General features: G+C 39.0%; 2 protein-coding genes across 2 annotated transcripts; both read right to left on the bottom strand.

Annotated features, from left to right (window-relative positions):
* Positions 1-3,037: 3,037 nt before the first annotated feature.
* Positions 3,038-16,503, bottom strand: slc19a2 (solute carrier family 19 member 2). Its single transcript, XM_053637463.1, has 6 exons — positions 15,558-16,503; positions 12,742-13,293; positions 9,300-9,540; positions 8,841-9,033; positions 6,574-6,715; positions 3,038-3,241 (listed from the first exon to the last, which is right to left on the bottom strand). Exons 1-6 carry the CDS (start codon positions 15,684-15,686, stop codon positions 3,062-3,064), a joined length of 1,437 nt encoding a protein of 478 aa, XP_053493438.1. The 5' UTR covers positions 15,687-16,503; the 3' UTR covers positions 3,038-3,061.
* Positions 16,504-20,033: 3,530 nt separating this feature from the next.
* Positions 20,034-27,434, bottom strand: psmb3 (proteasome 20S subunit beta 3). Its single transcript, XM_053638705.1, has 6 exons — positions 27,298-27,434; positions 26,163-26,347; positions 25,624-25,731; positions 23,664-23,841; positions 21,351-21,445; positions 20,034-20,205 (listed from the first exon to the last, which is right to left on the bottom strand). Exons 1-6 carry the CDS (start codon positions 27,298-27,300, stop codon positions 20,157-20,159), a joined length of 618 nt encoding a protein of 205 aa, XP_053494680.1. The 5' UTR covers positions 27,301-27,434; the 3' UTR covers positions 20,034-20,156.
* Positions 27,435-27,707: the final 273 nt, after the last annotated feature.

Below are 27,707 nucleotides of genomic sequence, written 5' to 3'. Positions count from 1 at the left end.
CAGTACTGTGCAAAAGTCTTAAGGGCCCCATTTCTTAAAATAATTTTTCAAGGCAGCTTTGCTTTTTTTTTATTATTATTTCTTTGAATGTACCCAAGACTTTTGGACAGTACTGTACGGTGAAGGAAAAAAGTATTTGATCCCCTGCTGATTTTGTACGTTTGCCCACTGACAAAGAAATGATCATTCTATAATTTTAATGGTAGATTTATTTGAACAGTGAGAGACAGAATAACAAGAAGAAAATCCAGAAAAACGCATGTCAAAAATGTTATAAATTGATTTGCATTTTAATGAGGGAAATAAGTATTTGACCCCTCTGCAAAACATGACTTAGTACTTGGTGGCAAAACCCTTGTTGGCAATCACAGAGGTCAGACGTTTCTTGCAGTTGGCCACCAGGTTTGCACACATCTCAGGAGGGATTTTGTCCCACTCCTCTTTGCAGATCTTCTCCAAGTCATTAAGGTTTGGAGGCTGACGTTTGGCAACTCGAACCTTCAGCTCCCTCCACAGATTTTGTATGGGATTAAGGTCTGGAGACTGGCTAGGCCACTCCAGGACCTTAATGTGCTTCTTCTTGAGCCACTCCTTTGTTGACTTGGCCGTGTGTTTTGGGTCATTGTCATGCTGGAATACCCATCCACGACTCATTTTCAATGCCCTGGCTGAGGGAAGGAGGTTCTCACCCAAGATTTGACGGTACATGGCCCCGTCCATCGTCCCTTTGATGCGGTGAAGTTGTCCTGTCCCCTTAGCAGAAAAACACCCCCAAAGCATAATGTTTCCACCTCCATGTTTGACGGTGGGGATGGTGTTCTTGGGGTCATAGGCAGCATTCCTCCTCCTCCAAACATGGCGAGTTGAGTTGATGCCAAAGAGCTCCATTTTGGTCTCATCTGACCACAACACTTTCACACATTTGTCCTCTGAATCATTCAGATGTTCATTGGCAAACTTCAGACGGGCATGTATATGTGTTTTCTTGAGCAGGGGAACCTTGCGGGCGCTGCAGGATTTCAGTCCTTCACGGCGTAGTGTGTTACCAATTGTTTTCTTGGTGACTATGGTCCCAGCTGCCTAGAGATCATTGACAAGATCCTCCCGTGTAGTTCTGGGCTGATTCCTCACTGTTCTCATGATCATTGCAACTCCACGAGGTGAGATCTTGCATGGAGCCCCAGGCCGAGGGAGATTGACAGTTCTTTTGTGTTTCTTCCATTTGCGAATAATCGCACCAACTGTTGTCACCTTCTCACCAAGCTGCTTGTCAATGGTCTTGTAGCCCATTCCAGACTTGTGTAGGTCTACAATCTTGTCCCTGACATCCTTGGAGAGCTCTTTGGTCTTGGCCATGGTGGAGAGTTTGGAATCTGATTGATTGATTGCTTCTGTGGACAGGTGTCTTTTATACAGGTAACAAGCTGAGATTAGGAGCACTCCCTTTAAGAGTGTGCTCCTAATCTCAGCTCGTTACCTGTATAAAAGACACCTGGGAGCCAGAAATCTTTCTGATTGAGAGGCGGTCAAATACTTATTTCCCTCATTAAAATGCAAATCAATTTATAACATTTTTGACATGCGTTTTTCTGGATTTTCTTGTTGTTATTCTGTCTCTCACTGTTCAAATACAACTACCATTAAAATTATAGACTGATCATTTCTTTGTCAGTGGGCAAACGTAAAAAATCAGCAGAGGATCAAATACTTTTTTCCCTCACTGTATGCGAAGGTCCAGTTTCATAAAATTCCTTCCTTACATAAAAGAAGGTTCAGATAAGCAACGAACATGATCGAATGGTGACAAAAGTTACTTTCTGATGCTTAACCATTAGTTAATTCATGGCTGCATACAGGGGGATTCAACTCTTACTGGCAACATTTTCCTTTACAGTTTTCTTTTCCGAATAATACTGTAATCTGGTAGTAATGGCTACCATATCGAATTTGGAGCAGCATGGACAGAGGTCCTTCAGTTCTCCGCAATGGTTAGCAACAAATATCAAGAGTTACAGTGTTCTATTGTTAAACAAGTGGTCATTTTTTTAAAATCACCATGTATAAGACCATTTGAAGGTGTGGTATTTCACAATGCCGCTTCTGTCACCACTTTTGGCCACGGACTCTGAAGACATAGTATATCAGTTTTGAGCCTGAAGCATCTTGAAGAGGTTCTGTTAATTCGTCTTTAAATTTCATTCGATTTTCCTCTTTTTTTTTTTCTTTTTTTTTTTTTTGGCGCACAAGACATATATTCACTTCACTCGTCAGAGAGATTAAATACAAAGCTAAAATTTATGAAAGTCAACGAAAACTCACCCCCGTCTAAACCCGGTAGTTGAACTGCGGTTCTCCGGTGGGGACCTCCTCTACACAGCATTAATGTACTTACAGTAGTGTTCATAGATAAGATCATTAACACTCTTATCTTGTCTACATTCTATGTCTATTCAGTTATAGTTTTTGGTTGCATATCTTTGTGGTCTTGTTTCGCTCTTACAACTACAGGGTGTCCAAAAAGTCTCCAATACATAGGGGAAATTAACACATTTTAGCAAAAAAATGTCTTCCGAAATATTTCATACTCAGTTTTGTTGTTTTTTGCTGAAATCATTCTCATGGCTGGATCAGGAAGGTCGCGGTGGACTTTAACAGGAAACATTGGCAAGCACATCAGACGACACTGTTGCTAAACTTATTAACAAATTCATAAAAGCCGGAAGTGTTGCAGACCAACTGGGAAGTGAACGCCCACAAACATCAATAGATGAAAGCACGACTGATGTGGTGCTGGTATACACAGCCCCCTGTGTATGAAGACTTTTGAGACACCTTGTATAACCACTAACCATAGTTGTACAGGTGTTTGCTTCATCAATGCTGCAAAACTACACACAGAACCAACTTTAACCTCTGTTCCATGCTCAAAGGAAACTAAATGGAAACACCTCGTTTTAGGCTCGAGCATACACTCAGCAGATGACTAGGGCTTTTACAATACATCATTACTTTAGTAAATAAACACGTTTGAATGAAAAGTGCTCAAATTCTTCACAATGCCTTAAATAATACTGTTGTCTTTGGGGCTGGGGGTCTCTCCACCGGACGGGTCTGTTTCACTCTCTGCGCTCTCAGATTGTACTTCGGGATCAGCAGCACTATTACGTGTAGCCACTTTATATAACCCAGCAATGAGGAAGATCACTGCAATTGCAGCAAAGTAGCTACCATAGATCAGGAACTGCAGAGGGAACAAGGAACATATTAGCTATGTACACGCACATTTTAGATCTTCAAACGAAATAAAACTTAATAAAACAAAGGCCACCTGATTCAACACACAATACAGTTTTTATTATTTTTTTTTTATTGAAGCAAAAAATGTTGTCCAACAACCATCACCGATCTGGTTCACAAATCTGGTTGTGCCACCTTTAGCAGCAATAACTGCAAACAAACACTTCCGATAACTGGAGATCAGACGTTTACTTACCTCTAGGACGAGGGCTTACTCCTATGCTTTGGATCATTGTCTTGCTGCGTAATCCAGTTACGCTTTAGTCTCAATTTACGGACTGAAGACCGGACATTCTCCTTTAGGATTTTCTGGTACAGAGCAGAATCCATGTTTGCAAAGCATCCCCACACCATCACACTACCACCACGATGATTGACCGTAGGTACGATGTTATTTTTGTGGAATTCTACGCCAGATGTAATGGGACTCCTGTGTTCCAAACAGTTCCACTTTTGACTCTCAATCCACAGAACATTCTCCCAAAGGGTTTGAGGATCATCAAGGTGCGTTTTGGCAAAATTCAGACGAGTCTTAATGTTCTTCTGAGTTAGCAGTAGTGTTCACCTCGCCACTCTTCCATGGATGCCATTTTCCCCCAGTGTCTTTCTGATAGTGGAGTCAGGAACATTGACCTTTATTGATGCAAGAGAGACCTGTAGGTCCTTTGATGTTGTCCTTGGCTCTTTTGTGACTTGCTGAATGTGTCCTTGCTGTGTTCTTGGAGGAATTTTGGAAGGTCGTCCACTTCTGGGAAGGTTCACTACTGTGCCGAGTTTTTCCATTTGGAGATAACGGCTCTCGCTGTGGTTCTTTAGAGTCCCAGAGCCTTTGACATAGCGTTGTAACCCTTCCCAGACTGATGCATTTCACTCACCTTCTTCCTCATAGTGTGTTACTGGGTAAGACATTTTAAGCAACTTCATGTTGTTCTATTTTGTGTTGATTTGATGGAACAGGGTTTGCAGTAATCAGGCCTGGGTTGTGTCTAGTCCAGCAGAATCCCATTATGAATACAGTTTCATAGATTTCAGGAATGAGTAACTATGCGGGCAAATACATTTTCACACAGGCCCAGTTGGTATTGGATAACTTTTTTTGCTTCAATAAATAACATTAGCATGTTGTGTTTTCTCTGTCTATTTTATATCACACACACACAAATATATATATATATTAAAAAAACAGCCCAACTCTCTTGTTTTTGCTGTATAGTTTGGGTACTCCTCACTGAATGACATTTTGTTGATTTTTGACATGAAAAGGCACATATCACAGCTTGCAAACACTTCTACTAGTCTTTTTATTTTGTTATTCTGATTAAGACCTTGGGCTACTGATCAAAAGGTCATGAATTCAAACCCCATCACCGCCAAGGTGCCACTGTTGGGCCCTTGAGCAAGGCCCTTAACCCTCATCTGCTCAGATGTATAAATGAGATAAATATAAGTTGCTCTGGATAAGGGCGTCTGCCAAATGCCATAAAATGCCTAAAAAAAAACCAAACATACATACACACACACACACACACACACACACACACACACACACACACACACACACATACATACACACATACATACATACATACACATATATATATATATTTTCTAGGGCCACATTGCATGCACAGCATGCTTAAGATCTACCTCTCAGATCTTTAATGATGTTAAAGTCAGAGGACTGTGAGGGCCAGTCCAAAAGCTTCAGCTTGCACTGTTTTTTTTTTTTTGTTGTTTTTGTTTTTTTTAGGCAGTTCAAAAATGCTTGGATCATTGTCCTGTTGTAGAAGCCAGTCTCTTTCATCTTCAGTTTCCTGACTGACTCGGTCAAATTTGCTTCTAGAATTTGTTGCTATTTACTGGAATTCATTCTTCAATACACCTGTGCTATGTTTCCTGTGCCACTGGTGGCTACACAACCCCAAATCATAATAGATCCACCCTCATGATTAACAGGTAGCAAGGTGTTCTTTCCACCAAATACTTTTGGTCATTGTGGCCAAAAGGGTCCGATTTTTACTTCATCAGAACAAAGTATTTTCCACAATAGACATTGTTTTGCACACATCAGGCAATTACTTTTGGCACGAAGTCACGGTTATGTTTTCCTTCTGATGGCGCTTCCATTCAGATCATGTTTGTGTAATCAACGCTGCAGAGCAGAACCGTGTACCACCACTCTTGTGTCAGTTCAACCTTCCTGCATGTCCTTGCAGTCATGTAGAGCTTTTGCATCGCCTTTCTGACAATTCCTGAGCCGAGTAACAAGTCCTACCAAGCCAATCAAGGCTTAACAATTGAATTCAATTCTGAGACTTTACAACTGGAAAAGTATCCAAACTTCCACACATACCCTAATCTCCCCCCTCCCCCCATTTATATATATATTTTTATATTTTATATTTTATATATATATATATATATTTGAAGTGGATCAAATATAAACTAATTGTACATCAACATTTGCTTTTAAAAATTGTTGTTTTTATATTTACATTTTTATATGAGGTCGTCTTTATATTTACATTTATGGCATTTGGCAGATGCCCTTATCCAGAGCGACTTGCAGAAGTACTTTGAAGTCTCCATCAATAAATACATCTTGATACCGGTTCATTAGGTCACGGACTAAGAACACCATCAGTCTAAAAACTGTTGGGTAGGGGATATAGGAAGAAAAGCATACGGCAACCCTTTTTTTTTTTAAAAAAAAAGTGCTAATTTAAGTACTTCAGGAAGAAATAGGTTTTCAGACGCCGTTTGAAGTGACTCAGCTGTTCGGACATACAAAGTTACTTACTTCTTTACGCTTTACACACAAAAACCAACAAAACACACGGCGAGGTCAAAAGTATGCGGACACCTGCCCATTACGTACATATGTGGGAGCAAAGGGAGACCAGCTCCATATTAATGTCAATGGTTTTAGATGTTCAATAAGCACCATCTGAATCCGAGTATGATAATCGGGTGTCCACATACCTTTGGCCATACAGTGCATGTGATTTGGCCGGGGGTATCCAAACGTTCGCATACACGTGTATTTGTGCATTCAGTAATAGGCTTTAGATATGTACACTACACCATGCTTTGCAATAAGAAAGTTAACTTGTGTTTAGAGTTGATAATTGTCCATGTGTGCGCTAATACTATATTATAAGCGCACCATAAATCAATAAGAGAGATATAATGTATACTTTATATGCATGACAATTCCGATAAAACTTTAGTGGAAAAGAAAAGAAGAGTGTGCTTTGAAGTGACTGCGTTTTTTACCTGGGGAAATAGATCAAGGCCCAGGCCGACAGGGTCAACCACAATCACAGTAAGCAGTGTTTGAAGCAACAATGCCACGAACGTGTTCACGCCAAACACTAAGGCATATCTCTCCATACTTAGATTGACTGCAATCTGGTACCTGCAACAACAAAAAAATAATGTTGTGAAAGGGGTACAAAAAATTAACTTCATGTTGTCCAATACAACCCCTGGCAAAAACTATGGAATCACCACACGTGGAGGATGCTCACCTGCCTTTATTTATTTATTTATTTATTTATTTTTTAACTTCCTAGCAAATAAAGCCGGGTGCAAACTGTGCGATTTTTAATAGTCCTTTGTGACTGTCGCTTGTCAGATTGTATGAACCTGATCCCCGCTGTAAGCCACGTTACACTGTAGGATCTCAGCTGTCATTAATGTACAACAGTCAAGATGTGAAAAACGGACGCAGGCAAGAAGACTCGTACGGAGTGCTCCTATTGGCTCTTGATTTGACAGTCATCGTAGAGAGAAGCCACACTACAGGACTGTGCCTCAAATCTTCTGATAGTACCAGAATTTAATCGGAGGAAAAATTTGATCGCAACGGCTATTAATCGGCTGTCGGGGAACGTGTCAAACTAGCGATCAAAGACTACAGATTTTGGCCTAGGATAATAGGAATCTTTTAGGATTCTCGAAATTCGTCTCAGACGATCAAATCACGGCCAAAATCGTACAGTGTGAACCCGGGTTAAACGAGTCGCAGATTTGACACAAAACAATTTTTGTTAAAATAGCTGAATGGTCTGGCTACATGAAACATGCCTCAACCTAATTTAATGAAATTATTTTAATGGCATTTTTTTTTCCCAGGTCAAGTAGAGTAAAAAAATATGGAATCACCAAAAAAAAAAAAAAAAAAAACCCCACACAATTAGCACTTTGTTGCTCCTCCTCACGGTTTTATGATGCCCTGAAGTCTTTGAAGCATGGACTTCACTAATGATAAACAATATCCATCTCCATCAAGTTGTCTGAACTTCCTTGAATAGCAGTTGACAGATCAGCTCTGCAGTATGGAGCCTCATCATGCACAGATTTTTTAAATTTCCCCCATAAATCTGAATCAGACTGAGATCTGGACTGTTTGCTGATCGTGTCATTGAGTTAATATGCCTTTCCTGAAGAAAAGTTTAACACTTTTTGCTCTGTAGCAAGATGCATCGCCATCTTGAAAAATGACTTCATCACCACCAAAACTATTTTCTATTGATGGAATGAGAAAAGTGTCCAAAATTTCAGTGTACACCTGTGCATTGTCTGTAGAGGTCTCGTCTGGTCCTTTACCTGAGATGTAACCTCATATCATACATGAGTGGGGAAATTTGATGGTTTATTTTAAATTATGTTTCATTAGAACGGCACCAGATAAAAGTTCCAGCATCATCTCCTTAGCCAATGCAGATTCGTGATTCCTCACTGAACGTCACTTTCATCCAATCCTCCACACTCCATGACTGCGTCTCGTTAGCCCACTGCAACAACTTTCCCGTTTCCTTTCAAAAAGGCGAAGGTTAAGGTCTGTAAGCGCACTCTTAACTGCAGACTAATTTGCACTTTTAGACTTGTGCAGGTATTTGTTTTAGAAATGCAAATTACAAGGTGATTCTATCATTTTTTTCCTCTACTTGATTTGGGAAAAAAAAAAAAAAAAGAAAAAGAAAAAAAAATTCCATTCATTAAAATAATTTCATTATTTATTTCATTTCATTCATTGTTTCAGTGATGTTTCATGAAGCCAGAATGTCCAGCTGTTAAACAAAAATTCATCGAAGTGTGGCGATTCCATAATTTTTGCCACGGGTTGTAGGTTAGCATTAAAAGGTCAAGTATATAATTAATGAATTAATAAGGAAACTGCTGATTTAAAATGGTCTTGCTAAATGAAATGCTCTTAACCTTTAGTCGTTTGTCAAAACAGAGTACTAATGCAATGTTCTATTATTTTTTTACTCTATTAAAAAAAAAAAGTTGGGTGTGGTTTTGCCGCATAATTTAAAGGACGCATTCCCCCCCCCCCCAATTTTTTTATTTACTTTTTTTTTTTTTTTTAAATATAATGCTACCTATACCACACATATAAACACACTGTAATGATATTGCTACTCCTCACCATAGTATACTGTCATTAGTGATCACAAAAATGAAGAGATTTCTGCAGGGTTTGAGCATTAAAGACAATGACAAGGATTGACATAAAGGAGTGATTTCATTCTTACGTTGCTATAGTGATGAGCAGCATGTAGGCGGTTCGGAAGATCACGTAAGAGGTGTAACAGACCCAGATATTCCTGACTGTGTTCATGACATACACAGAAAGAGCGATGACAATGGAGAAAACGCAGAGCGCGAGTTCGCCCCACACTGCCCACGACACCTTAACCAATCCTACACTGAAAGCAGCAAAGGCACCTGTTTAAAAATAAATAAATTAATTAATTCATATACGTTAGATTTTCCCATGAAAAGGCAGCAGAAAAAATAAATTAATTAACCACAAGTAAGCGTACAAAATCCCATCTCCCGAGGCGCTTAAAGTACAATACCTAGACAATTTTCAGTTTGGAAGAGAAAAAAAAAAAAAAGAAAGAAAAATAGATTTACCAAAAAAATAAAAACATTTATAATCTCAAATATCTCAAAAGCTGTGTGAATCAGAGAAAAGAGCTTTAGCATACCAAGCAAAGTAGATATGGTCTCAACATAACCATTATAGATCACAAAATCTTTTGAAGAGAGGATGTTCTCCCACAGGGCCTGGGCGTAATTGACCACTTGGAAGTAGCCACAGGTAGTCAGAGCCCACCACACTGACCAGGCCAGAAGAGTGCGGCATGAATAACACTTCACAAAATCTGCTCCAAGAGTTTTCAGGACCCCGACAAGACCTCCAGTGCCACCACGTCTCTCCTTCAAAATCTGACAGAAAATAAAAATGCAGTTCTCTCATGACGCACACACTTACAGTGAGGGAAAAAAGTATTTGATCCCCTGCTGATTTTGTACGTTTGCCCACTGACAAAGAAATGATCAGTCTATAATTTTAATGGTAGATTTATTTGAACAGTGAGAGACAGAATAACAACAAGAAAATCCAGAAAAACGCATGTCAAAAATGTTTTAAATTGATTTGCATTTTAATGAGGGAAATAAGTATTTGACCCCCTCTCAAGCAGAAAGATTTCTGGCTCCCAGGTGTCTTTTATACAGGTAACGAGCTGAGATTAGGAGCACACTCTTAAAGGGAGTGCTCCTAATCTCAGCTTGTTACCTGTATAAAAGACACCTGTCCACAGAAGCAATCAATCAATCAGATTCCAAACTCTCCACCAAGGCCAAGACCAAAGAGCTCTCCAAGGATGTCAGGGACAAGATTGTAGACCTACACAAGTCTGGAATGGGCTACAAGACCATTGCCAAGCAGCTTGGTGAGAAGGTGACAACAGTTGGTGCGATTATTTGCAAATGGAAGAAACAAAAGAACTGTCAATCTCCCTCGGCCTGGGGCTCCATGCAAGATCTCACCCCGTGGAGTTGCAATGATCATGAGAACAGTGAGGAATCAGCCCAGAACTACACGGGAGGATCTTGTCAATGATCTCAAGGCAGCTGGGACCATAGTCACCAAGAAAACAATTGGTAACACACTACGCCATGAAGGACTTAAATCCTGCAGCACCCGCAAGGTCCCCCTGCTCAAGAAAGCACATATACATGCCCGTCTGAAGTTTGCCAATGAACATCTGAATGATTCAGAGGACAACTGGGTGAAAGTGTTGTGGTCAGATGAGACCAAAATGGAGCTCTCTGGCATCAACTCAACTCGCTGTGTTTGGAGGAGGAGGAATGCTGCCTATGACCCCAAGAACACCATCCCCACCGTCAAACATGGAGGTGGAAACATTATGCTTTGGGGGTGTTTTTCTGCTAAGGGGACAGGACAACTTCACCGCATCAAAGGGACGATGGACAGGGCAATGTACCGTCAAATCTTGGGTGAGAACCTCCTTCCCTCAGCCAGGGCATTGAAAATGGGTCGTGGATGGGTATTCCAGCATGACAATGACCCAAAACACACGGCCAAGGCAACAAAGGAGTGGCTCAAGAAGAAGCACATTAAGGTCCCGGAGTGGCCTAGCCAGTCTCCAGACCTTAATCCCATACAAAATCTGTGGAGGGAGCTGAAGGTTCGAGTTGCCAAACGTCAGCCTCGAAACCTTAATGACTTGGAGAAGATCTGCAAAGAGGAGTGGGACAAAATCCCTCCTGAGATGTGTGCAAACCTGGTGGCCAACTACAAGAAACGTCTGACCTCTGTGATTGCTAACAAGGGTTTTGCCACCAAGTACGAAGTCATGTTTTGCAGAGGGGTCAAATACTTATTTCCCTCATTAAAATGCAAATCAATTTACAACATTTTTGACATGTGTTTTTCTGGATTTTCTTGTTGTTATTCTGTCTCTCACTGTTCAAATAAATCTATCATTAAAATTATAGAATGATCATTTCTTTGTCAGTGGGCAAACGTACAAAATCAGCAGGGGATCAAATACTTTTTTCCCTCACTGTACGTAGGTTAAATAAGTCCACCATGGGTTTACAGCAACTGAAAGACTGAGGTACATAAAAGGAAGTGGAAGCGGTTGTTCCTGGGTTGAACACACAAACTAGTAAATAAATACATTTGACATAATTTAGATCAAATCGCAGATGTATAAAATAAGCAAGTGATTTTAGTGTAAAAAAAAAAAAAAAAGCTACAGTTCTCAGGTGCATGAGGGTTTTTTTTTTTGTGTGGCAGCAATAAGAATTGGACATTATGTATCATCAGAAATGTAACTTATTTACATCATAAATTTCAGGTCAAGTATCAATCAATGATATCACAAAAATATCACATTATGGCCACTAAGGCTGCATTTACACTGCAGGTCTTGATGCCCAATTCTGATTTTTTTTTTTCCACTACCCGCTTACATCTTTTAAAAGTGACCCATATCCGATATCTGCATTTACACTGTGCACTTCGTGAAACAACCCGAGGTAGACGTCACCGGAAGCTCAGGCCGAACAGGAAGTAAACACAGTGCAATTTGCGATGGACGCAGATGAAAATATACTACAAGCTTTTGCTTTCCGCACCATATTTAAAAGGTAAGCAGAACGCAGGCCTTTTAAGGCGGAAGGGAAAAAAAAAAAAAAAAAAATGAAGAGAGCTCTTGTTGAGAGTTGTGTTTTCGTGGTTGGTGTCCAGCTGAGTCGACGTCATTCGCCACCGTCGCTTTCTCAACAACGTACGACGACGCATTGACGGGGGAATATCCGATCTGTCCGCTTACACGGCGGACGCAGACGCACGTATCCGATTCATATCGGATTTATTTCCACATATGAACGAGGCGTGAAACGGATCTGAGAATATCGGAACGCACGTGCTTTTTTTCCTGCTTACATGTTCATGGGTCATATCTTATCTGTGCCACATGGGAGGGGAAGAAAGAAAGAAAAAAGAAAAAATCGGAATTGGGTCACTTGAACCATGTGGTGTAATGCGGCCTAAGATTTTTTTCCCCCATGATGCATACAACACCATACTCAGGTCCTCGGTAGATATTCGGATTTTCAGTAGTGCAACATTTTAACACAAATTTGGGGGAGGAAAAAAAAAAACAAAAAGAAAGAAAGTAAGAAGGAAAAGTGACCCCTTGTTACTCTGAGCAACAGTAAAGTTGGTCAGTGTTAGAAAAGTGCTGATGATACCAAGGATATCTCAGAAAATTGCACTGGGACTTGTTTAGGATATCAAGATGATATATTCTTATAGCACAGTGATCGAAAACTGATTGATTCGTTTTCAATAAAGCAGCTCTGATAATTCCATTCCTGTGCTATAATAGAAATAAAACATGACACGATAAGCTGTTATAGGAAAATAATAATAATAATAATAATAATAATAATAATAAAGAAAAGATGGTCTGTCGTTCACGCAGGCTGCATCACACCATTGACCGGGACATTGATTATTTTTCTCCAGCACACAATCATGTTTTATTCCTTACATATTGTCTAACTCTACCTCGACTTGTAAGTTCTAATGAATGACAAAATAATACCAACCACGCTGTCTTCATTCACACCAAGTGGCACTTTGCTCTGGTAGTCCTCTGACTTGTCAGCGAGCTCCTGTGCAGTCTTGTGCTGAGGTTCGCTTTCTCTCTGGTGGAAAAACAGGCTCTTGCTGGGCATAGACAAAAACCATGGTGCCAGGAATGCCAAGCAGGATGAGGACAGTGTGATGATGCTGAGCGTAAGCAATGAAACTAGAACCTCTGAAAACAATATCTGTCCAATGAGTGATCCTACAGCTGATCCCAGAAGAGTCGCACTGCGGCAGAACCCAGTCACTTTCTGATAACTGGACGGTTCAACCACGCTGTAGATGTAGGAGTAGTAAGCGATCTCAGTGGCTGTAGCCAGACCATAGAAAAACTCCAGAACCTGAATGGCCAGCACACCCTGAGCTTTCAGCAGCATTGTGTAAGTGACGATGTAGCTGGCTGCCTGAAGGATGAGCACGGGCTTGTAACGGAGGTAATCCGTAGCCAGGAATACAGGAAACAGTAAGATCAGATACGAATATGTCCATACTGGATAGATCTCATTCACAACCTAGAAAGAAAACATTGGTTTAGATTACATCCTTTCTTTTAACATTCATGTCAGTTCTTTCTTTAAAAAATAAAAATTAGCCGCAACTTTGATCGACAATTTTTTTCTTCCCATTTCGAATGGCTCCAGCTTTCCAAACCACAACAGCCTTTTCCCCAAAACATGGCCAAGGAATCATATTAAACCAGTACTTCATTATCTGCCCAGGCTCTCCATTCAGCACGTCCATTTCAAAAGTCTCCTGTTTAATTTTTACTCTGCAATAGTTTTTGTAATAGTTACTTGATTCTTGTTCTGTTCACGCTCATCAGAGGATAACGTCAAAGAAGGTCACGTCATTTAGATTAGTACGGAATGTTTATCTGCGTACAGAGACACAAACATGTTTTTATGTTTTTAAGGGTTCGACCCTGAAACAAAGCCTGTTTGAACTGCCTCAAACTGCTCCTTATCGGTACAGAGAAGTGTATCATGCCCTGCGCTTCATATATATATATATATATATATATATATATATATATATATATATATATATATATATATATATATATATATATATATAAAGTAAACGTTCAGCACATGTGCCTCAGAGCGCTCTCATTCTTCTATCCTGCATTCTTCAATCCCGTATTCATCCTCCTGTAATAAACCTCTTTACCTGAGGACACGGGTCTGCGAGTGTTGTCTAATTTCCATGACAGTGGTCATACCAAATACTGATTTTATTTAAGTAAAATAATTTTATGACATTATTTTTGATAACGTCCTGTTTCATATGAGGTGTGTATATAGTCTGGGAGATCCCCTATAAGTATGGATCATTTATTATTTTTTTTATACTTATTTGATTTCACGTCTTTACAGGCCACAGTAAAATGTGTTCCTATGAAGTGTGGACGTTTTCTTACATGAACTGGCCATTAATATTTTCTACTTATTAGAACTGATATCTGTACAGACCTCTGAAGTGGAATAATGTCATATTTCTCCAAAATTCTACAGTAACATCCATTGATTTAAACATCGGTGAACTGATTTCAATGGGTTTGATTGTCTACCAATTTGAAATGTCCATTAAAAATAAATTAAAAAATTATTCCATGCACAACTATATTGACAGATCCGGTGATTCTGAATAGCAATTACTTTCATTTTCTACAGTTAATGAATTGATCTTTACTGTGAGCATAGTCTAGGTCCATATGATCTGATCTGAGTAGGTTTGATTGTCTAGCAATTGGAAATGTCCATTTTACTTCAGCCTTGAGATACAGTAAAATATTACTACTTTAGGGTTAGATCTCCTCGGAAATAAACCATGTACGCGTTTTAAAAATGTATTTATGGTTAGAGTTCTAATAACAGCAGCAGCAACCATCATATAGTTTTTAAAAAGATGTTTTAGTAAACTTATTTTTATTCAGCTAAATTCTTTACATGTATTTAAACTTGTATTTTATTTTTTTAAATGTAAAGAATTATAAAAGACTTTTATTCTGTACACTCAGAAATGCTGTAAACGTTTGGTTTTGGTACTTATTTATTTAAATTGATTATTTGCTTTTATTGTGTAGAAGCGCTCAAACGCTCGGTTTCCGGTTTCAGTGCTGTTACCGCTAAGTGTGTAAAAGACGCGCCGCTAAAAAAAAAAAAGTACCTGCAGCTAGATGCAGCCGGTTTAACCGGTCTTGGTTCCTTGGTGAACAGGGCTCTAACTATACTCTTACACCATGCACTAGTACTCTACTGTTTACTGTATGAATTTTACAAGGGAAGTATACTCTCAAATCGAACACTAACTACAATCACCATCTTTTCTCATGTGAAGCTTACTTTGTCGTTCACTTTCATACTTCAAATCCATTTCAGTGTTATACTTCTTTTCTACTTCAGTCTGAACAAAGAAGATGTACTTCAACTTTTACCAGAGTGTTGATTTAGACTAATAACACTTTTACTTGAGTACAGACTGGGTATGTTCATCATCTCAGGGTGAAATTTGGTGGGCGATTAAAGCAGCACAGGAATTGAGCAGTTAATGTCGCTATGAATTTCTCCAACTTGCCAATTTCTCAACTGACCACAACGTCAGCGCCATGGAAATGACCTTCAGTTTTTTACTGCACGCTGAAAGACAACGTGTGCCAGAAAAAAAACCAAAAACAATAAAAGATGTATTAAAAGACAAAACCACCGATGAAAAGACAGGAGATTTGAGGGCATAACACAGGGACTAACGCATGTTTTAGTTTTGCGGGTCTCACCTCTCTCTCGGTCAGGTTTTTATCAGGTCCCATGAGGAACGCGGTGAGGAAAGGCTCTGACGGTCTGAGACTGGAGAAAAATCCATATATACACAACAGGACTGTGGGATAAAGCCACGTTTCAGACATTGCAAACGCGGGTAATACCACATAAAACTCGTCCTAGAGTTGCTGTAATATCCTCGTGTCGCCAGTCTGGACAGAATATATATGTATATCCCTATATCTGGCGCAGGAAAGTGACGACATAGAAGTAACGCAACCAATCTTTCAGCGGTAAAAAGCCACGCCTCCGCCACGCCTCCTTTACAGTAGTAGGTGGCGGAAGATGCTCTAGTCACTTCAACTCCAGATCCGAATCCTTCTTTCTTTTGTCACGTGTGTTTCTTCCGAATCTTCGAGTTCGGGAGTTCTTAATCCTCTAAACGCTTCTTAGTTCTCGCTGTCGTATTCTCGAGTCATATTAAAGATTCGTTCATTTGAACGAATCATTCACGGACGACACATCACTAATATGAACCATAAGCTGGTTTGCCAACCGCCATGAAACCTCAAAAAAAATAAAAATAAAAATAAAAGCCGAAAGACGCCTCTTCTGCCATCTTCAGACTTTATATACAGCCTGACCCTGCAAATTCTAGAAGCAAATGTTATGCAGTCAGTCAAGAAACTAAAGCTGAAAAGAGACTCGCTTCTACAAGAGGACAATGATCCAAAAACATACCTCAATATCCACCACAGACTACTCAAAAAAAATGCAAGCTGAAGCTTTTGGACTGGCCCTCACAGTCCCATGACTTGAACATCACTAAAAATGTGTGGGTAGATCTTATAAATGCTGTGCATGCAAGGTGGCCCTAAAATATCTCAGAACTAGAAGTGTTCTGAAAAGAAGAGTGGGTGAAAATCCCTAACACCAGAACACAAATACTCCTAACTGGCTACCAAAAGCATTTGTAAGCTGTACTATCTGCCAAAGGGTGTTATTAAGTAGGGACTTAGTAGGGTGTCCAAACGTTTGCACCTGCCATCATTACTATTTTTTTTTCTAGTTATTAATTTCAGCAAATATACAGTAACTGTACATTAATATTTTCAGGAAAATGTTATTTTTAAAAATAGTTTGGTGCAGAGGTTGTATTCTTTTTCACATCAAAAATCAATGAAACATGTCATTTGGTGACGGGTGCCCCCAAACTTTTGTATACAACTGTATGTATGTGAAGGTAGACCACATGTGTGTGTGTATATATATATATCTCATCCAAAACAATCTATGAGCATATTTCGGCATCATGTTCACACCCGCTATACCTGATTATCTCAGAATTTAATCATTAAAATACTTCAAAAATATTATTACATTTGCATTCAGGTGTAAATGTGTATAACATATTGTGCTTGAAACATCATTTCCTGTGAGTCATTCATCATACACTGCAAGATATTTTAAGTTGGTTAAACTTAAAAACGTGAGTACTTGACACTCCACTTGAAGATAACCTTTGCTTTCAAGTCGGTGGTTTACTTTCAGTTTAATTTTTTGAAAACTTATAAACTTGAGTTCAATATCCAAAACTTGTCATGACAGTTGGAGTTAAAGAGAAGAAATAAGTTCACAGAACTTAATGGGGCTATAATGTTTTACAGTAGGTTATGGAAAATATGAAACATTCACTTAATCTTGTTACCTGAACTCATCCACCTCTATGAAATATATACGGAATTTTCCAGAAGTTTTTGGCTTAGTGGTTAGCACGTTCGCCTCACACCTACAGGGTTGGGGGTTCGATTCCCACCGTGGCCCTGTGTGTGCGGAGTTTGCATGTTCTCCCCGTGCTGCGGGGGTTTCCTCCGGGTACTCCGGTTTCCTCCCCCAGTCCAAAGACATGCTAGGTAGGCTGATTGGCATGTCTAAAGTGTCCGTAGTGTATGAATGGGTGTGTGAATGTGTATGTGATTGTGCCCTGCGATGTATTGGCACCCTGTCCAGGGTGTACCCCGCCTTGTGCCCCATCCTCCCTGGGATAGGCTCCAGGCTCCCCGTGACCCTGAAGAAGGAGTAAGCGGTAGAGGATGGATGGATGGATGGATGGATTTCTCCCATAATGGTCTGGCAAATGCGTGAAATTACAAATCATTCTTGAATCCCTTTGCCTATAGTTATGGATCTGCTTTCCTGTAATTGCTTATCTGTGAATGTGCGGCTCAACGAGTTTGGGTGCTTGGCCCCCCAAAAAGCTATTACTATTATTATTATTAGGAGTATGATTATTATTATTGTTAGTAGTTTTAGTAGCATATAAAAGTAACAATTTAAAAAAAAATTCTTACAATTATAGTTATTACACCACATGCTTTCTTCGGTTCCCTGGTGGACTAGTGGCTAGCATATGGCCCAGGTTTGATTCACGGTTAGAAAACCAACCCCAGCTATGATAGAAAGGTGTCAGAACTCAAAGTGCATCGCAGCTTGCTGTGAAGCTGCAGACCGGTCAGTGTCCATGCTGATCTCTGTCCACCACCGAAAGCGCCTATGGGCATGTGAGCACCAGAAGTGGACCATGGAGCAATGGAAGAAGGTGACCTGGTCTGATGAATCACGTTTTCTTTTACATCACGTGGACGGCCTGGTGCATGTTTCACTCATCTGGGGAGGAGATGGTACCAGGATGCAGTATAGAAAGCCGGCAAGCCGGCGGAGGCAGTGTGATGCTCTGGGCAATTATTCTACTGGGAAACTTTGGGTCCTGGCATTCATGTGGATGTTAGTTTGACACGTACCACCTACCTAAACATTGTTGCATACCAAGTACACCCCTTCATGGTAGAGATCAACCGATAATAGGTTTTAACAATATTTTTCCCCATATTTAATCATTTTTCCATAATCTGATATCGGTTTTGTAATATCGGATCCACTGATACACCAGCACTGTATCTGAGGGGAGACGAGTCAACAACGGTGTGCACAGGTAAAGTATACTTGCTTTGCTTTAGTTGATAAACTTTATTTAACATAACAGCCATTAATGCACCAATGTGATGTGTTACATAAATGCGTGATATGTAGTTTAAGCAGCTTGGCACTAAGAAATAGAGACAAACTCACAGAGTCACGTAATCTAAATGAGTTTTGTTTTGTATGCAATGAGGAAGTGAAATTGACAAAAATGTTATAAATAAAACACTTTGTTCAGTTCAGTGGTGTTGTGTCAAAAACAGAAGCAAAACAATTAATAAATATCGGTTCTGCATATCGGTGATCAGGCTCATGAACATGCAAATAATCGGTATTGATATTGGTTATAAAAAATCAATATCGTTCAATCTCTACTTCATGGCAGCGGTATTCCCTGATAGCAGTGGGCTCTTTCAGCAGGATGATGCGCACTGCCACACTGCAAAAATTGTTCAGGAACGGTTTGAGGAACATGACAAAGAGTTCAAGGTGTTGACTCGGCCTCCAAATTCCCCAGATCTCAATCCGATGAGCATCTGTGGGATGTGCCGGACAAACAAGTCCGATCCACGGAGGCCCCACCTGTGCTGCTAAAGTCTCGGTGCCAGATACCACAGCACACCTTCGGAGATCTTATAGAGTTCCTGCCTCAATGTGTCAGAGCTGTTTTGGCCGCACAAGGGGGACCTACAAAAGATTAGTTGGGTATTTTTAATGCTATGGCTGATCACATTATAACGACCTTATTCTCACAATCTTGTAATTTAATTTTTGTAAACAATGACCCCAAAACACCACTGTGCCTATGTCTCGTCATACCTACGTAAGAAAAAACACTGTAAATGAATGTTAACAAATAATAAATGTTTTATCGGCCGACATGGAGTCGAATACTTGGTGAAATGTGCTACGGGACACAACAATAAGATGGACAAAAAATGACAAAGTATCGTATTGGATGATCTTTCAGCTTTTCCATTTATTTCCCCTGTTATGTGTGTTTTAAAATTCATTTTATTTCTTTGAATATTTGGAATCATTTTGTCCTTGGACTGCACAGTCACTTTTACGTGATTCCTTGTATTGCTTTAGTGCTAGAAAATAGAAGTTTGGTGATTGTAGATCAAGTGATTTTTTTTTTCAGAATTATTTTTTATAATTTTAACTGAAAGCAGCCTGAAATAAAGCAGTTCCACAGAGTGTATGTTATTTTGTATATAAATAGTAGTTCTATGGAGTGCTATGTAATCTTGTATCGAAATATTTATTTCATACTTCACCAGGGCTTTATTTAATAATTTTCTAAAGAATCTTTATAGTGGTTGATAAGCATCTAGCCAATCCAATGCATGTTATTACTGTGGAGGAAAGAAATAGTCAAGTAAAGATTTTATCTATTTATTGCTAGCCTAGCATGCTCAGTGACCTTTTACAACTTAACCTATAATATTTCTATGTTGTGTTTGTATTTTCACCATCTTTACCGAACACAAAAAGAGGACGAGCACACAAAATCAAATGGTAGATCAATTTATTGAACACCACATCTCAAAGAAGAAATGGATCCAAAATGTTTTTCTCTATTACATACAAAAAAAGAGTATTCTGAGGAGGGAAAAGCAGTGGCATTGGTGTTTCTAGTCCATTCTGGCCTTCAGGGTCCGTGTAGTTATCTTATCTTTCTCACTGTGAATCAGAAAAACGAACACAATTGCAAATCATAAACGACTAACTTCTATATAGCTCACTTATTTTAAAGCTGTTCTTAATTTAATGATAAAATGAAATAAACACAAATATAGTACAATCAAAACAGAAAATACTTTAATTGTGAAAACATACGCTTCAAATCCTGACAGAGGCAAGATATTAAAAACGCTAATGTTGCATGGAAAGGTTTTTCAGTATATAACAGTATATTTTCAGTATATAACAGTATATTTTCAGTATAGCGATATATCACATTATAAACGGTTAAAACACCTAATTCAAGAAATCAGCTAATGGGCATAGCACTGGTAAAAGCAGGGAAGCACTAAACCCTGCAGTCTGGAGTTTTGCAACATGGTGGACTGTCAAATAGATTTACTGGCCAGTTCACAAAACTGACCAATTGCCTGAAACGTGGAGTAAATACTACTAATACAGGCAGAACAAATAATAACAAGTCAAACTAGATGCCACTGGTATCGATGGAGGATGCCTCTGCTATCAACAAGTCTGGCCCTTCTTGTTACTAATGTGAATGCCAGAAATATAAAAATACACTTAAAAAAATACTTCGAACATGAAGGAAGCACTTGAAGAAAAACTATTTCGGATATTTGACCTTGCAGTTACCTCGAACCTGTTTAGGATCATCTCCAAATTCTAATCTATTCATCTGATTATTGTAATTCCATAATACTGATAATTCCAGATAAAATCCCACTACTTGTTCTTGAGATACTGTACCAATGAGATCTCTGCGTGACCAACAGGAGGGAAGTTATTGAAGAAAAACTATTTCAGGTACTTGACCTTGACCCCGTTTGGATCAATTACAAAATCTAAAAGTTCATTTACTGGTTACAATGATAACTGCTTATAAATCCTACAAGCGTTCAAGCATGCATTCTTGAGATATTGTACTAATGAGAATCTCAAGATGGCTGGACGGACAGATGGACGCCCGAAAACAAATATCTCCACCACTCAATGGTGCTACTTTATCCATGCGCAAATGTGGATGGCTGGTTCCCGCCTCAGTCCGTCTACTACATCAAAAATCCTCAGCCATCACAGCTTAAGTTCCTGTTTCAGAAATGTAACATGAGTGGTTGTATACTTACATGACATGCACTATAACTCCCATGCCAGAAACAGCATCTCTATCAACTGCATTCAGCATTGCCTGTGAAATAGTCTCAAACAGATCCTCTGGACCCTGAAAACAATAAGGAATAGCAGATCAAAACACACAACATAAAAAAAAAAAAAAAAAAAAAACCATTCAAAGCTTCAAAGCGAAGATGCTGGAATTTCACCAAGTCTAACAGAAAAAAATGCTAATGCCAGCTGCTTGCAGAAGAACATTTCATAATATGTTGCATTGTGCTACAGTCTACCACATAGCTTTATTACAAGTGCCAAGTAATAAGGGTTCAGTAACAAGTCGTATCTGTGTCCCAGAATAATTCACAACAACTTGTGTCTGTATGCACCTCAACAGCATGGACACTACTGGTGTACTAAGAAACTACAGTGACTATAAAAAGTCTACACACCCCTGTTAAAATGGCAGGTTTTTGATGTTTCTTTTTACACAAAAGTTAAACCAAATGAAAAAAGATCAATCATGTCAGAACTTTTGCCATCCTCAATGTGAAATTACAACGTAATAAAATTAAGTGAAACACAACCAGAAAGATTTTAGGAAAAAAAAAAAAAAAAAAAAAAAAAAAATTCAATAACCTAGTTGCACAAGTGTGCACACCCCTTTTCCCCATACTTTCTTGCAAAGATGGATCTAGATCCATCAAATTGTAAGGGCATCTCTATGCAAAGTCTGCTTAGGTCACCCTGCAGATTTATAGTTGGATTCAGCTCTGGGCTTTGGCTAGGTTTAAAAAAAGAAAATAAATAAAATTAAAAAATTTGATGATTTGGATATATGCTTTGGGTCATTGTCATGCTAAAAGGTGACGGTTTTGCATTAAATCGACAGGTATTTGTAGCTATTCATGATTCCCTTCCACCTTGATAAAAGCCTCAGTTCTAAAGCATAACGCTGCCAACACCATGCTTCACCGTGAGCATGGCATTCTTTTTTTTTTTTTGCATCAAACCTACTTTTTGGATTTAAAGGATTAATATACTTTTTGGAATTGGCTTCTTCAGACCATAACACATTTTGCCACATGGTTTGAGGTGATTTAGTTGAGTTAGGATGGGTTTTTTTTTCTGAGAAAGGGCATTTGTCATGCCACCCTACCACATAGCCCACAGATGTGAAGAATATGAGACATTGTTTTCACATGCAGAGTGTAATCAGTACTTGTTAAACATTCCCGCAGTTCCTTTACTGTTTCTGTAGGTCTCTTGACAGCTTCCCTGGTCATTTTTTTGTCTTGTACTTTTATAAGCCTGTCGTTGGAGGGACATCCTGTTAATCAGGATAATTTCATTGATGACAGTTGTATGATAATTCATTTTGAACATGAGATTGAATGTGATTGGTTCATTCTTAACGCAGCCACATGCACAATTATAAAAGGGTGTGCACAATTATGCAACAAGGTTATTGTAACTTATTTTTCCCTAAAATGTTTGAAGGATAGAATGTGGTTTGCAATGCAGCCCAGTCAGTATTCACATATACATGAGCGCAAAAACTTTTTCACGGGTCTGTGAATGAAAAAGGAACATTAAAGGTGAGCAGAAGCCTCAGATGCCTTACGAACATAAAAATGAACAGAGTTTGAAATTAAATGAGTACAGAAAAACACAATAAAAACCCCCCATTAGCCACTACCTGACCTGGGTTAGCAAGCAGACGTTGCAATTTAACAAATGCACACGAACTCAAGCAGCCACTAAGATGGCTATCATGAGTTCTCTGGCTAAAACAGCTTAAACTCCACAATGTGGATAAATCAGTTGACGTTCATTTGACCAGGACAAATCCTGGATTAGTCCTGAATCCTTTCCCTTGCTCACTCTGACACTTGTTATATTTACAGCGTTTAGCAGACATCCTAATTCATAGTGGCTTAAGAGTTTTGTACTCTGTTTTTGTTTTATTACAGCATTTTTGGACTCTCTCACTCCCTTGTTAGCTTTATAATAGTATTAGACTGGACATGCTCTCTTTTTATTGGTTGCCAGCTCTTGCCCGTCACCAGACTTCTTCTGTGCCTAAAGCTGGAGCATAACATGCAACGTATCAGAGCTAGCATATGATGTATGCATAGGTGATATTTCACAGCCTTTTCAGGATGACTCGCGTCAGCTCTGGACGTCGTGTTTTAGTGTGTTTTTCCCCCCAATTAAAAAACCAAAATTTTATACATGTGTGTGTGTGTGCGCGCGCGCGCACAGTAGCTTTGATTATATACACAATATTAGCAGAAAATCTCTTATGCACCTTATTGTGCTCCACTCACCATGTCAGGCTCCCATAATGATTCACACATGCCGTACATCTGCTCGGCACAAGTGCCACTGACCACAAAATCTTCGGTTATCATGGGGCAGCCAATCAGGTCCAAGGAACAGATGAAAGGCTCAAAGGTTTTTGGGTCCAGACCAGCAATCACAGGCTCAATGTAGTATGGCCCAAACCTAAGAAAGGAGATCCAGGAGGCTTTGTGTAGAGTTCATATTAAACGCATTTGTCTAGAGTGCTACAAAGGTTTCTTCAGGGAGTACAAACAAACTATTTCCACAGCTAAATGCCTTTGCCCGGCTTAACGGAAAGAAAAAAATCGAATCCCCTTGTTGCTTATTTGGCAAAAACCCTTAGAGGCCTTTACACAATGTTCCTTTCTAAAGTTTTCGTTTTGTAACTCCAACAGGCAGCGATACAAATAATGTAGGACATCCTAAGCTACTTAGACATATCTTAATTTTATACATAATTATTAACACTATTAGAGCAATTTGAATAAAATACTGCAAACTTTTTGTCCATTGTTAAATTATAATCATTCAAAAATTTTCCTTTTTTCAAGGATGGTTAATGTCTGTAGACTAAAGATACCAAAATTTTGATGATATTGCTTACTAGTGAAAAAGAATACAGGATTAGTGCAGCATATGTTATTATTATCATCATCTCCTTTAATGATTATTACCACATTGTTGGTCAGTAAGTCATACTTTGTACTTTTGATCAGGGCTTTCATTTGTTAAAAACAATCAACTAAAATTGTAGATAGAAACAGTATAAATTAGTATGTTATATCAGTTTGCAGAAGGGGACCACTCACGACCCCCTTCACTTGTAGGGTCGTTCCAAATAGAAGTGATGAAAATCATTTACTTCAAGTGGCCCGTCAGTGTCCTATGATGGAGACTTTGCTCCAGCTGTTTTTATGCTGAATGGAAAAAATCTCCATGGAAAGATGTGGGCTAACCTAGAAATGGTCCGTGTGTGATGATAAAACACTGTCTTCAGCTTCATGTAAGGACATTCAAGCGGGTTTCTAAATGGGCGTTATTTTTGACTCCTACAGAGGACGACCCGTCAGAGTTCTCACAGTGAAGGGTGCCACCTTCAGAGGGAAGCTTTTATCTCTTCTAAACTGCTTTGCCTTTTCATCCACACTAAACCACAGAAAAATGCATCTTTTTCAAGTCTGCTCTCAAATGTTGATATGGAGTGCTTTCACAGCTTTTTGAAAACACTCCCCTGTTTGTTTTCTTATACATTACTAGACGAGTCTCTCTCTCCTCTGATTGCGTGCCTAAAGCTGGACCTTGATTTGACGTATCTAAGCTAAGCAAGTTATTATTCTGTTTAATGTCTGTTGTATTTCCTCATTTGTAAGTCGCTTTGGATAAAAGCATCTGCTAAATGAATAAATGTAAAAGTTTTATTGTTTGCTTTACTGTTTACTGCTCAATATGGCAACAAGCCTGAAACTTAAAAACATCGAATCTCATTATTTTTGAAGGCCTCGTCACGTCACCCAAAGTAACGCTTCTTTCTGCACAGAATCATTTCAAAAACGGATCTGAAAACTACACTGATGTTAATAAACAGATGCCTTCTTTTTTCTGAGCTTTTTGATGAATATGCTTCAACAATTATGGCATTATTCTTGCTCAGAAACAGCTATGACAAACTCTCTTTTGTTCTTTTTGCTTTGAAAATATCAGATCGCTGACAAGACGTGCGTTTCGGAGATAATGCTGAATATTTAGGCTTTTTCCCCAAACATGGACTACACATGAAAAAGCTAAAGTTATTACGAGTTTATTAAGATCCCCGATTCTGATTTGTGTTTTAGGTCACTGAAAACAAGAAGGGAACAGCGCTGTCAGCTTCTAAAGGCTAACGTAGGAAAATCAAGATTTAATTTTTGCTCCCCACATAAAGCGTAACCATGGCACTGCACTTACCTTCTCTCATACAGCAGGTTGGACACCATGCTCATGAAGGTTTTCGGCTTGATCTGACGACCCTCTTTCAGCTCGTACAGGTTGAGACGGAATTTGAGCCGTTGCGATCTGGCAAGACGGATAAAAGAAGGCGTTTTCACAAATCATGAATAATTACGGCGTAATGTATATTTTATTGACATAAAGCACTGGTGCAAGCTGTCCTATAAATCCAACCAATCCAAATGTTTTCAAAATCAATCATACACAAAACCACCCACAGGAAAAAGGACAAAATGTCTAAATACTTTTAAATGTGTCGCTGGGTTGATAAGGGTTTTACATGATCAACTATTGAAAATGTGTACATTTTAATCAGGTAATCAGGACCAGTTCCAAACAGAATCAAAAGCACTGCTGTTCTTTCAGCTGAGAACTGAGGTGATACTGTTACCTGCTTTAATGTCAATTTGATCTCCTATAAAGTAAAAATAAATAAATAATAATGGAAAAACAACAACCTTAAAGCAAATGAAGGAAGGGGCTTGTGCTGTACTTACACGGTCTGCACATCTGTGGCCAGTCCTGCCAAGCCAATGTAGAGTCTGTCACCCATGGGGAAGATTTTTTGAAAGTCTGTGGTGACCATCTGGGCTTGGATACCAAACCGCCGATCAGATGCAATCGCCACGCAGTCCTTCCCACGCATGGCCATGACAGCCCCTCCGTTATAGGACATTATAGACTGTAAAAACAAGACCAGGGTTACAACCAATTAGAAAAGACGGTAAAGACTACACATATTTAATAGTTTATTTTAAATAAAAATCTTAATCTTGCAAATCCTTAATCAGTTCTCGAATTCAGTCCAGAAGTATAACGTACTTCAACATACTACCAAGTGCCTGAGGTTTGTCTGGATTTCACCGTGCAATGCTAAAGGCTATACTTCTGCTGCTTTTATTTCTAACACACTACAAAAGGGTGTACATTTGAATATGTATATAATACAAGAGAAACATTGTATGGTTAAACGTTTTCCCTCTTTTTATTCAGTAATGTCCACATCCTTCATCAAGACTGATTCAAAACCAAAACAAACAAAAAAAAACAACTTTTAGTGAAAACCTTGTTCAAGTAGTGTGATATCTGCTTCCCTCAAGGGAAACTGTACATATATGAAATTTGCACTAGAATCACTGGAAACAAAGCTTTAACTACTCTAAAAGTATTGGCACCCTTTAAAAAAAAATCGCGTCTTTTTTTAATAGAAGAGAATGCTAACGACAGAATATATTTATCTTTCAAACAGGTATTTCCATTAGGCAGTATAATGAACAGCTCCATTAAGCGCTGAGACCCTGCTAGCTAGTGATGCTAACAGTAGTAGCAGTCCGATACTTTTATTTTCTCTTTAGTTAGCTGGATGTTAGCTTAGCTTAGCGGAATTAATAAAGTTTAGCTAGCTAGCTAGCTAGCTAAAATATAGAGCGGGTTACAACTACAATAAGAAAAACAGCCCGGTCAGTCACATCTCCTACAACTAAATCGACAGAAGCTTTTTGAAGCGTCTTTAGTTTCGGATATGAAATGCGAGCATGATATAGCAATCTAAGCTACTCGCTAGCTTTGGCTAGCTTTAAAGATGTTCATGTTCAGCACAAAAAGGCAGCGGCTTTTTGCAGAACGTCTTACCATGGTGCCGGTAACGAAGAAAACAACCAAAGCTAGGAATTATTTAATTTATTAAAAGCTTGATTGGAGACCGGTCACACAGTGACTACACAATTTCTTTCAGCAGCTACTTCCGCTTCAGTCTTCTTCTAATGTGGATTTTTTTCCACTTCTATGTGATGCGCATACCGCCACCTGCTGGACTGGAAAGTGGCGCACAGCAGCGGTAAACAAATATGAGTGCGTTTTTGTCGGATTGAAAAGAGGATGTGCTTTAAACAGGTAGAAAGTGGAGGCACACACTGATCTGTGTATACACTATTCGTTTATTTGCTGGAAAGGTTCACGACGGGACAAGGATTCTTTGGACAACAAGAGCACCAAGAAAAATGTTACATACAGTTAGATTTATATAGCACTTTTCTAGACAC

The sequence above is a fragment of the Ictalurus furcatus genome, chromosome 12, assembly GCF_023375685.1.
Source record: "Ictalurus furcatus strain D&B chromosome 12, Billie_1.0, whole genome shotgun sequence".
In the NCBI taxonomy this organism is placed as follows: Eukaryota; Metazoa; Chordata; class Actinopteri; order Siluriformes; family Ictaluridae; genus Ictalurus; species Ictalurus furcatus.
This window is presented reverse-complemented; position numbering and strand designations above follow the sequence as displayed.